Source organism: Lipotes vexillifer, unplaced genomic scaffold (assembly GCF_000442215.2).
Source record: "Lipotes vexillifer unplaced genomic scaffold, Lipotes_vexillifer_v1.1 scaffold2542, whole genome shotgun sequence".
NCBI classification, from domain to species: domain Eukaryota; kingdom Metazoa; phylum Chordata; class Mammalia; order Artiodactyla; family Lipotidae; genus Lipotes; species Lipotes vexillifer.
Window position 1 is genome coordinate 111368 of NW_006773210.1, and position 15342 is coordinate 126709.

Sequence of the window (15342 nt, forward strand, 5' to 3'; positions counted from 1 at the left end):
AGGAATGCCTCTGGATGGATATGCCATTGAGGGTATGTGAGTGTGAGTATTGATGTGATTGAAAGCTATACTGATGCAAATTTACTCATAGCTACAGATAGTGTTATTGTCAGGGGCAGCAGCAAAGCTACATGGTCAGTTTCAACAATTAAATATTTATGTTAAATAAGCCAGCAGTCTGTGCGCTAGGAGACCTTTTCAGAAAATTCTGACATTCCAAATTGTCTTTCTTTCCTAGGTGAGAGTGGAGGGACACAGAGTGCTGTCAGTCACCTAGGTTCCCAAGATGGGGGGATGATAACTATGCACAGTCCAAAGAGATCGGGGAAGATTCCTCCAAAACTCCACAATCATATGGTCCATCGAGTCTGGAAGGAATGCATCCTCAACAGAACGCAGTCCAAGTATGTCTTTTGCATTCTGTCTGGATCGTGGTTTAGTAACCATGTCTTTTATTGCTACATGAAGAGGATCAATCACATTGTGCTGTTGTGTGACCAAACCCTGAGGGGGTCACTGGATTGTTAGTTCATCTTTTTGAACATAATAGGGTAAAATTCAAAACAAAGATGTTAAAATAATTTGAGTATCCAGGAAAAATTTGAAGTTCCTGATCATCTCAAGATTGTCATGGTGTTCATCTGACATTTTTTAGCACAGCTGGCTCAGAGATTCACTCTGAGTGTCAGGACAGTAATTGTGGGTTTGATTTTTCCCTGTATACCTACTAATGAATGTTTCCTGTTTACAAAGGGAAATGACCTTCTTTGCCATGTTTTCTATTATACATTAGCCTCATGCTTTAATTGACAATGCATTTCTGAACTGAACTGATGACAATTAGAGGGGTATTTAGTTGCTGCTGTGCTTCTGTTTGTTGACTTGGGGAAATTCTTTTCTTCCCCTACTCAACTTCCCTTCCTTGCCCCACCTCCCTCTCGTCCATCCCCTCTGACCTCCCTCCTTCCTTAACATAGTTTTGGAAAAGGAGAGGAATTGATTCTAAGAAGAGATGGCTGGTGATTATTTTAATTGCATGAATGATAAGGTCAAACAGTAGTCAGTAAATACTATTTCACTTATCAAGATTTACATAAACATATTCAGCATATTTTCACATCTGTTTTGATATGACTGAGGTGTCCAACTTTTTGATTGATACAGGTAAACAAAAGAGTCTTCATTCTCTGGAGCAGAATAAATATGGACATTCTTGTCAGTAATTCCTAAGAACTCATTTAGAAGCCAATTAAGTGTTTCTTCAGTGACTGCTATTCAAAGCTTTATATACACAATTAAAACCTGTCCTTTGGACCTAGCCTTTAGGACATTCCTACTATATATTTATTTCCCAAATAGTTGGCTCTAGAATAGGCTACTAAAGAAGATTTAGTAGAAAAAAATCTAAAATAATTGCAGTGGGAAATCATATGTCAAGTTCTAGAATTTAAAAGGTATCTCTATTCACTTTAAAATGATCTTTTCCTTTAGAATTATTGGTACAGATATTTTCACTTATGTCTGCAATGCCTAGACAATTTCCATGTTAACATTTTTTTCTTTTCCTTTTATTTACCATCTTTGATTTTTATCACTACTGACCTTTCCACCAAGTCTAACAAATCAGAGCCCTTCTATCAGCAACACCGAACAGGGAAGTGAGACACCCAGAAAGGCAGGGGAGGGTGGAGAGCAAGCGAAGTCCTTGCAGAGCCATCAGTGAAACACTTTGCAGTATCAGCTGTAGCAAAATCAACAATACAGAAATACTGCCCAGTGTTCTTATTTATGCAGTAGTAGACATCTGCTTTTTGCTACCATTTATTAGTGACATGCAGGAGATATATTTGATTTTTGTGTTTTAGTTCACATCACTTGTGTGGAGTGCTGCCCTTAAATGCTAGTAAATATAGGTGTTTTAAGAGTGATTTAAACAGTCTGTCTGAGGGTATATAATTCATAGATGCTGTGAAAAGATAATTTTTTAAAATCTAGGTTATTTCTGCAGAATTTAGGTGACTTTTTAAAAAACAACAGATAATATTGCCAGGTAGTGTTTTAATTGCTATGTGTACCGCCCATGTTAAAATGTATATTAAACTTAAATAAAAATATTTGGAATCCTGACTCTTCTAGTGCATGGCAGTAGTAGTTGCCTTTCCCACCCCAGCAACCTCCCACCTTGAGTTGCTTTCAGTCGTCTACCATTACTGTGTAAAATGTATTCATGTCTTTCTCACATTTTACCCCCAGAGGTATGGATATTATCTCATGTTTACACAAGCCACATTTTTAAACCTTTTTTAGGAGGAGCCAGATGTCAACTCCAACTCTTGAAGAAGAGCCTGCTAACAATCCTGCTACTTGGGATTTTGTGGATCCAACCCAAAGAGTCAGCTGTTCTTGCTCTAGGTAGGTAGGGGCCAAGGCAGAACAGTATGATAGAACATTTCGTTGGTTGTCTCCTGGCCTCTCAGACCACTTCTTCCACATCATTTTGCTTTATTTTGTTTTATTATTTATGTATTTTTAATTATTTTTAAAATATTTATTTATTTATTTGGCTACGCTAGGTCTTAGTTGCGGCATGTGGGATCTTCGTTGCGCCTTGCAGGGTCTTTAGTTGAGGCATGTGAACTCTTAGTTGCAGCATGTGGGATTAGTCCCCTGGCCAGGGATCGAACCCAGGCCCCCTGCATTGGGAGCGCAGAATCCTAACCACTGGACCACCAAGGAGGTCCCTGCTTTGTTTTGTTTTTAAATCTTCTGCTTCCAGTGGTGGAAAAAAGCTTGGTGTTTTTCTTCTGTGCAGATGCTACAGTTTTATTATCGGGACTCAGAATGAGCCTTTTTAGACAACTGGCCCTGTTACCAAATTGCTCCCACAGATTTCTTCAGGATAACTTCTTCAGAACTGAAAGCATCAGTTTGACAAGACAATCTCTTGCCGTTTAACTGAGTTTATTTAATTACTCTTAATTATAAAGTTGAGATAAATATCAAGCAGGTTGGCTTGAATTAATAGAATTTGGATTAAATAGACCTTTCATAGAAAATTTTTGTTGTTGGTGCTTGTGTTTTTTGGTGACTGAAGTAGGTATGTGGTGATAACACCTGCTGAAAGCTAAAATTGTTGCTCATTCATTTAGATATTTGAATAGAAACCCAATTTTCTGTAGAAAATTTTTGCACTCCTCATTTATGTTCCCTTGACTTATCACTCCTTGTGGTAATAGAGAATCTTATTGTCACAGATTTTCATGGGGGTTCTTAAGTTTCTTAAGTGTATATCAGCCTTACCCCCCTCCGCCACCAGCTCAGCTGACTGTAGGAGCATGTGGTGATGATTATTCACTTAGTGAGCAACTCAGAGTATCTTTGCTTCCATTTGATACTGCTCAATACTTAGGTCAGTTGAGATAAGTGTACTTGGAAGATGGCCATTCATTTCTCTAGTTTAGATCATGGGGTTCTTAATATGGCATATATGAATAGGCTTTGGGCTAGGGAGGTGGTCATGATGCCCGAGAATCTCTGCAAACACACATACACACGTGTGCACATGTGTGTTTGTACACTTAGGCAGCAGTTTTGACAGCTTCTTCCTGTTCCCCCTTCCCTATAAATTGATTCTCTTTTATCAAGCTCTGCCTTGGTAGTCAGCTTTTTGTTGAGATGCTGTAAGTACCTAATGAAACTCTTTGATTGATTTTTCAAGGACGATGTTTTCAATGATATTATTTGCTCATTAAGGGTCCTCTTTCTAAGCATGTGAGAATCTCTCTAGTCTCAGGATAGGTGTGGTATACCAGCTGAATACCTGGTTTACTTTCATCGCTAGGCCTTTGTAAATTGTGTGACAAAAAGTATTTTCCTATTAACAGTGACTTCTAAACAGCTTACAGCCAAGTTATGGTCCACCTTTAGAAAGTACATAGGATGAAAAGTTTAGTGGATTTAACTTCACTTGTGCCTTCATCTTATTTTTCCTGCTCTTTTCCTTAATCTAGATTTTTTTCACTTTTTAAAAATAACTTTTTTACTGATTTCTATCACATTTTTATTTACTACCTTGCATTATTTTTACCTGAACTGTAAATAAACAAATAACACTTTTTCTTTTGTCCTCCGGAGTTATTGCTCTATTTCCTCACCAAATTCTTATACCCTTCAGGTCTTATTTGTAGACATGCATTCGCATTCTATTCCATTGACTTCTAAATGTTTATCTCTAGACCTGACTTCTTACATGTACTCTAGTCTTGTTTTTTGGGGAGTGCTTTTAAGATAAACCCTTAATATCGATATACCTGTTTCCTCACAAACCAGGTACCCGATTGCAGTCATTTTTGTCACAGTTTTCCCCTTCTCAGCCTAGAAACTTTATCATTTATTTATTTTTCTTAATTTTCTAGATCAATTTTATCATTGCATTTCACAATGATTTCCTTTGAAATGTCTGTTATAGTCATTCTACTTTCCTTATTCTTTTAGTCACCATGTGTTTCTGCACTATTTGGCCCTGCCTCTGATTTCCTTCCCATTAAGGCCAAACCACTCATATAGTTAGCCTTCTGAGCCTGATCTTCCTGCTGCCTGCCTCAGTGAGGTCCCTTACCTGTTCACAGATTTGCAATGATGGTCTGTTACTTACTGGTGTATCCCTTATTCTAACCATTCCACAATGTAATTGAGTTGTTAAATGCAATTGAAAAAAATGACTTTATAAGATTATCCACTTTGCAAAAAGTCCTTACTTTGAAGAGGCTACTATAAAATATCTATCAAAGGACTGGTGTGGTTAAATGCTCTCTGAGAAAATCCAAATCAAAAAGTTTTATGTGAAAGACTTTTAGAGCTTAGGTCTTAAAGTAAGCACCCTTAGAAGATATTGAGATAATTGAGATATTTTCAGATGAGACATTGGTCTCTTACTGTGGTACTTTGCCGTGGAGATTTAACGTCCAATTTTTGCCTTATTGACAATAGCCTTATGCATAGACAACCTTCTTCAAAGTCAGGATTTTTTTTTTTTTTTTTTTTTAAGTGTAGCAAAGACTTTGGCAAGAGTGTTTTCAGATTATCTACTGCAGGATTTCCAAACCTGTTGTGGAATGGTCCACTCCTCACACTATTGAACGGCTTTATGGGGCAGGGTGGCCATCCTGCTGTCCCACTAAACCATCCCATTATGCCACACAAATCCGTTTTACTTCCCACTAGGGCATTGTTTAGTGCAATGCAACAGTAATTTAATGCCACCCTAGTGGCCTCAGAGAGTTACTGATACACTGGCAGGAGAGCTTACATTTTTTCTGGGAGTGATTTATATATTGGGAGGAACTGGCTGACCTGCTATATAACTTTTTTGCACAGACTAAACCTTAAGATCATCTAGTGGGCCCTTACTGAGCATTTCTCACACCCATGCTTGCCAAGAAGTGTGTTAGGATGTGAGCAGACTTGCTATTCCTGCTTAGATAGTACAGATGCATTTGTATGTGTGTGTTGTTTTAATATTCACTCACAACCTTCTTCTTCTGTCTCATTTTAACATGTTTCTGTAAGATCCAAAGTTGTCTTTTATCCCTTCTTTCTTGGATAATAGTAGCATATAATGTTCCTAGTATATTTATCCTATTAAATATTCTTATTTATTTATTTATTTATTTATTTATTTTTGCCTGCTTTGGGTCTTCGTTGCTGCACACGAGCTTTCTCTAGTTGTGGCGAGTGGGGGCTACTCTTCCTTGTGGTGCGCGGGCTTCCCATTGCGGTGGCTTCTCTTGTTGCGGAGCACAGGCTCTAGGGCGCATGGGCTTCAGTAGTTGTGGCGCACAGGCTTAGTTGCTCCTTGGCATGTGGGATCTTCCCGGACCAGAGATCGAACCGGTGTCTCCTGCACTGGCAGGCGGTTTCTCAACCACTGCGCCACGAGGGAAGTCCCCCTATTAAATATACTTAAAACTTACCCTTAGTTTCACACTTTGGGGGAGAGTTGCATAGTTATCTTATTCCTGATTTACAACACTATAAGCTTTTATAAACCATTCTTTTTTTTTTTTTTTTTTTTTTTTTTTTTTTTTTTTTTTTTTTTTTTGATTAGCCATTCTATATTGGAGTTGGTAGAGTGTTGTAAAATAGAAATTGGAAGCTTTTTTTTGGTTCTTTTCTTGACAGATGATCTCATTACTGTTAGTTTTAAAATGCAATATGAATAGATTGTCTGAGGCCCTCACCAAATTTGAAAGATTTGGGGATTTTCAAATTAGTGTTTTTGTAGAGGTTAGCAGCATATTAATTAATGTTTCTTAAGTTCATCTCTTATTTACTTAACTTGTATGTAACTGGTTCATCATTTTCTGTCAGGGTGTGTTGCAGTTTTTAGTCATTATCAATATATTTAACACCCAGAGTCCATTTAGATGTATTATTGCATATAATGTGTGCTTAAAAAGGCATAACCTTGTTAGAGGCATCTTTTTTGTAATTAGAATGATGCAGTTATTTTCATCTGTGTATTTACTGACTTCATTTTAATTCTCATTTCAGGCATAAACTTTTAAAACGTTGTGCAGCAGGACCCAGTCGACCTCCCACAATATCACAACCAGGGTTCAGTGCAGGACCATCATCATCTTCATCTTTACCACCTCCTGCTTCTTCTAAGCACAAAACAACAGAAAGACAGGAAAAGGGAGACAAGCTGCAAAAGAGACCCTTGATACCATTTCACCATAGGCCCTCTGTGGCCGAAGAGTTATGCATGGAACAAGATCCACCAGGACAGAAGCTAGGCTTGGCAGGGATAGACTCCTCCTTAGAGGTGGCTAGCAGTAGGAAGTATGATAAGCAAATGGCCGTGCCTTCCAGAAATACAAGCAAGCAAATGAATCTGAATCCTATGGATTCACCTCATTCCCCTATTTCCCCTCTGCCGCCAACACTCAGCCCTCAGCCACGAGGTCAGGAAACGGAGAATTTGGACCCACCATCTGTCCCTGTGAATCCGGCCCTCTATGGAAATGGGCTAGAACTCCAGCAGTTGTCTACTCTGGATGACAGAACTGTCCTCGTAGGCCAAAGACTGCCTCTGATGGCAGAGGTCAGTGAGACCGCCTTATATTGTGGGATTAGGCCCTCGAACCCAGAGTCATCAGATAAGTGGTGGCATAGTTATCATCTCCCATCCATTGATGATGCTGAGTTCCGGCCTCCAGAGCTCCAGGGTGAGAGATGTGATGCCAAAATGGAGGTAAACTCAGAGAGCACTGCATTGCAAAGGTAAGGTGACTCTCCACCCCATCCACATGATCACCCATCAGAAGCCCAAGGCCGTAGGTTCCCAAGAATCAGGGCCTTCAGATCCAAAATTGAAGAGGCCTTTCTTCACCATTCTAGACTCTGCATTTGGAAAATGTTTAAAAGTCAAATGCTTTATCCATCGTGAGGTTTAACACACGCCATTATTTAAATGCTGGCATAAAAAGGTTTCATCATAGGATTAGCTATACTAGTATCGCTTTATTTTTGGCCTGCTGTTTGTTAATCAAAGAATATAGCTTTATGGGACCTTCCATATTGTGGTCAGTGCCCTCTTTGTATGTTCACACTTTTAAGGAAGGCTTTGCATGCATTCAGGTATGTATCAAGCATCTAGTAATAATACTTCAGAGTACTTTTGAGCTACCCATTATTCTAAACAGTTTACACAGATTATCTTATTTAATTTTCACCACAACTGTATTGCTACCTTAATTTCATAGCTGAGAAAGAAACTAGGGTCATGCAGTTAGTAAATGACACAGGTGGAATTTGAACCTGGACAGTCTGTTGTCAGAGCCCACCTATGCTCTTAAGTGGAATCCATAGAATCAGAGACAAACGTATATGTTCTTGATAAAAGCTACTGAGATTTATTTAATTGTGAATACAATCTCTAAAATACACTTGTAGGTGAATATTTAGGTGTTTTTTGTTTTTGTTTTTTTTGTGGTACATGGGCCTCTCACTGTTGTGGCCTCTCCCATTGCGGAGCACAGGATCCGGACGCGCAGGCTCAGCGCCCATGGTTCACGGGCCCAGCCGCTCCGCGGCATATGGGATCTTCCCGGACCGGGACACGAACCTGTGTCCCCTGCATCGGCAGGCAAACTCTCAACCACTGCGCCACCAGGGAAGCCCTTTAGGTGTTTTCTTTTAAAGTTTAGTTTAAGCTTTACAAATGCTTTAAATCATTAAATGTTGCTTTAAAAAAAAAATCTAATCTCTTTATGTTTCTTGCTTCAATTGTCATTTGTTTTCTCTTTCAGACTCTTAGCACAACCTAACAAACGGTTTAAAATCTGGCAAGACAAGCAGCCCCAGATGCAGCCACTCCACTTCCTTGACCCATTGCCTCTATCACAACAACCTGGAGACAGTTTGGGAGAAGTCAATGACCCGTACACCTTTGAGGACGGTGACATAAAATACATCTTCACAGCGAACAAAAAATGCAAACAAGGGACAGAGAAGGATTCCCTGAAAAAGAATAAGGTACCATTTAACATAGAGAGAGTCCAGCCTGGTGTGGGTTTCAGTCTATGTCAGTACAACACATGTGGGAAGACTTTGGAGGCAGAATGTTTGAGATAGTCTTGCCTGATTGCTCTGTCCCCATATTCATGCTCTTGGTACTATTGTATCGAACAGCGTATTGTTCCTTTTTATGTCATGGCTCACCTTTGTTCAAAAGTCAGCCGAACATAAATGAAGCCTCATATTTTCCAGGCTATAGCTTATACAGTGCATGTTTCCTCTCATATGCTAATTCTTGTTGGCCTATGCTCCCTGCTTATTTCTTTTTAATTATTATTCCAAAATACCCAAAATGTAAGAAAAAATCTTGGTAACAATATCTACTGTTTATTGAGCGCTCACTGTGTTTACTGTGCTAAGCGCTTTACCTCTGTGTCTCTCTGAATTAATACCAGCACCACTCCAAGACTGTGTCAGTATAATTTTACTGGTTGCATTGTCATAAAAATGAGTACTGTGGGTGTCTGCTGTCTTTAGCCTTAAGTTTGAAAACATTCTAAAATACTGGGCCATTTAAAGAGGTATTCTTAAGAATAGAGGAAGTAAGACAAAAGAGACCAGTATAGTTCAGGAGAATACTTCTTAGAGTCCTCTACAGAGATCTATCTAGATCCAAAAAGCTTGAACCATAATTCAGCATCCAAAATATTATATTAAAGGCAGCTTTTAACACCATGGCAGGTCTGTAATCAAATGCCACCAGTACCATTGAGGCATAAAACCCTGACTGACTCAGATTGAGGGGAAAGCGTGGGAGTTTTTGGTTCGGTTTAAATTCAGGGAAAAGGACATATCTTTTATTTCCTTTGGTTGCATAGACCATGGTTTATCATACTTGTGCTCATAACAAGTTCCATTCTACCCTCTAATTCTTTGTGTTCTCCCTCATATTCCACACTTTGGGTTGGTGTTCATGTGTTTTGTTTGGCTGAATTTATTATACAGTCAGAGGATGGATTTGGTACCAAGGATGTCACTACACCAGGTCATTCCACGCCGGTGCCTGAAGGGAAAAATGCCATGTCCCTTTTCAGTTCTACTAAAACAGGTGTGTACAATGATTATTTGCCTCACTTGGATTGTTGCTAAAATAAATGCGAGGGAGATGCTTCTCTATTTAAAATTATATCCTTATTGTAATAGCAATAATTTGATCTCATCTTTAATCTACTTTTCAGTTCCTTTCAAAACTGATAAACGTATTTGGCAGTAATTGTCTCTAAATTTAACCGAAAACATAGGGAAACAGTTGGCAGGCAGGGCTTGCTCATTGTCCTCTCCTCGCTCCTTCTCCCTTGATGAAGTCGCTCATTCTGTGCCTTTTGCCTCCTTTCCCACAGATGTTCGGCAGGATAGTGCTGCTGGCAGGGCTGGCTCCAGTAGCCTTACACAGGTGACAGATCTGGCGCCTTCCCTTCATGACTTAGACAACATCTTTGATAATTCTGATGACGACGAACTTGGGGTGAGTCTGCTGTGGCTACACAAACAAAAATTCACTTAAGTGCATGGACTTATATCAGTGTTTCAGTATTTCTTTATAGTTTGGTCTGCTGGACTGGGGGCTCTTATTTCAGGTTCTGAATGTTCTTCAAAAACGTTTGTATACCTTGAAAGGATTCTAAAAGTTATTAGTGTAGTCTGTAATACCCCTTGGGTTTTGTTTGTTGATGGCTTTTTTTCCATTAGTGTTATTCCTGTTGTAAATATTAAAATCTTACACATTTAAAAAAAAATCCTTCTCAATGTCATGAGACTAACAGGAATGTATTATGTAGTCCCTTTAGCTCAGATTTTAAAAATAATGCCCATATAACTTTTTATTCATCTAATAAGTCATAGGTTAGTCAACATTTTGAGAGAGATTACAAGTATGATCTATATACTTTTTAGGATTATAGCATCGTAAGTTGGGAAATAGAATTTATACACATAGACGTTAAATAATACAAGGCGTCATATGATGAAAGTGACAGACAAGAATTTATAATTCTCTGGAGAGTAACTGAGCTAAGTCAGGAAATTTGTGTCCTCGTCCTCCTAACCAACCCTGTACCTTTGTGCAAATAAAAGTGCCTGTTATCTCTGGGGGACCTAGAGATGAGTAAGATAGGCCCCTCTTCAAGGAGGTCAGTTTATTAGTTTATTTTTCTTTCATTTATATATTTACTTTCCCATCTATCCAGTTTACATGTATTCGTTAATCATTTAATGATCAGTTCCTTTGTGGCAGGTACTCTAGGTTTACAGATACAATTAAATTACCACTCTTATACTTGAGATACTCACAGACTTCAGGAGAAAAAGCGTATAAATAAAGTTTAAAATATACTGAGTCCTGTGAGGGCAGTAATTGACCTGAATCTAAAGATGCTACATGTTCAAGTACAACATGACAGGCAAGCAGTGTCTAAGTAAAGGCTTGAAGGTTAAGTAGGAATCAGATTTCTACAGCCCCTTCTCACTTTAAAATAAAATGTATCCGATTAACAGATATTGTACACCATTACTATTCTAAGTACTTAGAAGATGAGGAGATAATAATGACCTCAGAGAACAAAACTGACTTGAAATGTGGAACGACTAGGTTAGGGGGAGGCAGGGGAGGAATGTTACTTTGAGCCTGGAAGGAGCCTTGGTTAAGCTACAAGAATGAACTAGCTGGGCTTTGGGGGACAGCGTGCACATGGATCTGTTTTCTGAATGGAGGGTAAAGATTGGTGGGGCTGCGAAGGTTTGTGGCCACTCTTAAGGCTTTAGACTTCAAACTGTACTGGTAATGTGCTCTTCTGGAGGCTGCTGAGTGTGGAACTGACCTGGTAGAAGTGAGTGTCGTTTTCCATCAGTCCGGTACACAGAAAGCAGGAGTACTATTTGGTAACTTGTTGGATTGAAACATGAGGACCGAAAATTGGGCAGTGGCTGCATGAAGGGAAAGGACATGGCAATGTGAAAAACTTTAGTAGAAGAAATGACACGTTTCCTTATTCTGTGACCCAGGCATTGGAGATCCTTTTTGAACTTGACTGTCTCCATTAAGCCATGCATTATCTAGGATTGGTTTTAACGAGGGCTAGTTCAGATGCTTTGGTGTGGGGACGGTGGGAAGAAAGTATGAAGAGTAAAGGAATCAAAGGGAAGTAGAAAGGGAGATGTAAGAAAAGAAAATAAACAAACCGTAGAGTAGCCTGGTTTCTGTTCACAGCCACCATCCCTAGTGATTGCTGTGCTCTGAGCCATTGTCCTTACTCTCTGTATAAATTATGAATTACTATTGGACTAAATCAATAAATGTTTACTCTGTTGTTTGAATATATTGTTAGTAATGTTAATATGCAAAGGAAATTGGACATTGTTTATCTAATTTTCATTTCTCTGAAATGATTGTTTCTACTTTGAGTTCTAGCCTGACATTTAATCAAGGGAACAGTTTACCTTAGAGTCATTTTACTAATTCATCTTATTAGTAACTGGAATTGAGACACTGTTGTCCAAGTTTTCATCTCATAGGTTTTAAAGTTAGTTTTATATGTTTCAACTCTATGATATTGAATAAGTGTACATAAATGAAAGACCTTCTATTTGTGAGAATCTTTTTGCTTTATTTTATCTTGCCATCATCAGTTCATTTGAGTTCTTAAAGATAATCTTGCTTACTAAGGGACTTAATTTGTTTTGAATAACAAATCAGAGCAAAACCTTCTCTGTGCATTTCAGTAATTTTGTGAGATAAGGTTATTTTTCATGAAGATGAACAGTAACTGTAGAAATAGGAATAGGAGATACGTATTTTTTTTGTGGTGAAAAATAAAAGAATAATAGTTTGGGAGGGCTTGAGGTCCTCCCTTTTAGCTGCCTGCTTCCAAACAGAAGGAAAACCAGACTGATAACCAATCGCTACTCGGAGGCACCACCCTAATGTGATTATTGTGTCCCTGAAACTGCGTCTCTAATGACCCGGGTGGGAAGATTTGCTGAAGGTCTGCAAGCTCTGGTTTGATGGCACAGTCTGCTCTCACCAGATCCATGACAAGAAGACTCAGTCAGTCTGCTTCTCATACTTGATAAGCTTGTAACCATCTCTTCTGTGTCACTGTCTGCTGGTATTTCTAGAAGTTCACCTGATGAATGCTATGTAAGGAAGCATCTTTCCTTTATTTTAAAATATCAGTAGGCATACACTCTAAGGAATAGTGGACTCTCACCCTACTTACATACAAATGTGTTGCTCCGCTTTAATAATAATCATCTGTTCTTAGGCTGTGTCACCTGCACTACGCTCATCAAAAATGCCCACAGTTGGGACAGAAGACCGACCTCTTGGGAAGGATGGAAGAGCTGCTGTTCCTTACCCACCAAGTAAGAAAAGGAAACTGAGCTTCAGCTCACTGCTTATAATTTACATATTATGTTTTCATACTCAGTGGTGCCTTGTCTGAGATTCCCCTCCTTCCCCTCCCCCCATTTTAACAGAATACTGGCAGTGAATTAAAACTTGTATAAATTGGTGTTCCTAAGGTGGCAGGCAGCTAAGAGACCCATTTAAATTTGAATTCCTTTTCCTTTTGTTTTCAAATTAACTTCTGTGGTTTAAAATGTGAAAAAACATGTTTTAGGTTTATTTTTGCAATAGCCCTTTCCTAGTAGGATAAATGCTGCATAGTGGTTTTCAGAGCAATATTCCACTGCAAGAGCTTGTGTAAAATGTTTCCGTTTTCATAAATTTAATTCACACAAGGATAATGAATGTTTGTTTTCTGTGGTCCTTTTTCCAACAGATACTGAAGTTTTTGTGTTTCCTTAAGAGATCAACTAGTTTTATTATGTATGTGGACAAAAAGATAAACTTCCTTTTCTCTACTTATTCTTTACCCCAAGAAACATTCTACAAGAGAAAAGAAAGTCAGGATAGCTTATATGGATACTCTGAAGCTGAAACACAATTCCATTGCAAATCATTCTTTAATATCTTCTCATTAATTCAGCTGGTAATGAGAACAAATTGAGGGGAAAAACCACCATGTCATAGGGATGAGTCAAAAAGTTTTATGAACCTATAAATGTAGTGCTGATTTACTCAAATGTAGAAGTGTGAAGTATACAGAGATTGGATTTTGACAGCTTTAGTGGATCCGTAGCTTTTTAAAATATGCAAAGCGTTCTCAAGCATGACATGTATGAAAATGAATGATGATAGCCAGCCAGTTGCTGTAGTTTTTTTTAATTAAACATTTTTCTTTTTTTATTACTCTGCACTGCAGAATTTTACAAACATGAAACTCACAGATTAAAAGAAACATGATTAAAGTAGATTCATCTGGAATAGGGCAAATGAATGAATTTTTCCCTTGTATTTATTAACCAGTTACTCCTGCTTTTTTTGACATTAAGTGATATGTAGTGATCTTAAATGTTAAAATGTCTGATAATTTGTCCAAGATTATTTACTCACAAACCATCCTGCTAGTAAGTGTCATTACCCAATAAAGTATATGGTGTACTCTCTCTTCTTTCTCTCATTTTTATTCCAAAAGGAATAAATTGTTTTTATTCCAAAAGGAATTGTTTCAAAAAGAAGCTACTCAGAATTTTATGATAAAGTACAGGTTATAAAAATTAATGAATTTGAAATATAGCAAAAATATTGGCATGAGGAAAATACAGATAAACCAAGGTCAAGAGGATCTTATCAATGTCTCAAAGTATGTGTGTATAAGTGTGTGTGTGGGACACATACATAGTATTTCCTCCCAAGACATGGCAAGAAACTATCATCTCTGCAGTAGCTTACTGTACGTGGAAGTGGAGAGACATAATATGTAATGTCTAGAATAACACCATCCAACAGAAGTGCAAGGTAAGCCACAAAGGAGGGCCACATAAGTAATTTTAAATTTTCTAATAGTTACATTAAAAAAGTAAAAAGAATCATGTGAAATTAATAATATATTTTAACTCAGTGTATCCAAAACATTGTCATTTTTATATGTAGTCAGCATAAAAATATTGAGATGTTTTACATTCCATTTTTGTACTAACTGTTTGGAATCTGGGGTATATTTTATACATGCAGCTCATCTCAGGTTGGATGGGGCCCATTTTGAATGCTCTGTAGCCATGTGGCTAGTGGATACTGTGTTGGACAGCATAGATCCATAATTATTCATTTGTGTATATAATAAAGCGACACACAGTATCAGTGAGGTTTAGTTTAGTATCAAGTCTGTGTTAAGATAGTATTGTGTTATATTAATTAAAACAGAAGTATTTTTCTTAGGTTTTATTGTTAACCAGTCACTTATGAATTTTTGTCTTTGAAAGCATGTCAATTTTGAAGTATGGGTCTTTGAGGAGGCAAAATGAAAGAGTTGGACATTTTATTCTACAAGAACACTTACTGGGCTTCCCTGGTGGCGCAGTGGTTGAGAGTCCGCCTGCCGATGCAGGGGACACGGGTTCGTGCCCCAGTCCGGGAAGATCCCACATGCCGCGGAGCGGCTGGGCCCGTGAGCCATGGCCGCTGAACCTGCGTGTCCGGAGACTGTGCTCCGCAACGGGAGAGGCCACAACAGTGAGAGGCCCGTGTACTGCAAAAAAACAAACAAAAACACTATTTGTGAGGGACTCTGCTAGGTGCTCTGGGCTGGGAAGAATACTGAGAAATTAGTGATGTTGCTTTTGTTGGAGGGCTTCAGTCTTGTGCATAAATACTTGATTTCAGAATAGGAGATGGTTGGTGTCCTTAATGGTGAGCTCCTGCTG

General features: G+C 38.4%; 1 protein-coding gene and 1 non-coding gene across 2 annotated transcripts in view; one reads left to right on the forward strand and one right to left on the reverse strand.

Annotated features, from left to right (window-relative positions):
- The window catches only part of MED13L (mediator complex subunit 13L), a 136161-nt gene that overhangs the window by 81435 nt on the left and 39384 nt on the right, over positions 1-15342 (forward strand). Inside the window, exons 6-12 of the mRNA XM_007448160.1 lie at positions 239-404; positions 2308-2412; positions 6553-7284; positions 8313-8538; positions 9526-9628; positions 9921-10045; positions 12840-12939. Of these exons, the coding sequence (XP_007448222.1) occupies positions 239-404; positions 2308-2412; positions 6553-7284; positions 8313-8538; positions 9526-9628; positions 9921-10045; positions 12840-12939 (1557 nt within the window). The remainder of the gene's footprint in view (positions 1-238; positions 405-2307; positions 2413-6552; positions 7285-8312; positions 8539-9525; positions 9629-9920; positions 10046-12839; positions 12940-15342) is intronic.
- On the reverse strand, positions 2664-2736 carry TRNAG-CCC (transfer RNA glycine (anticodon CCC)). Its single transcript has one exon. It is a non-coding gene; the product is annotated as a tRNA-Gly (tRNA).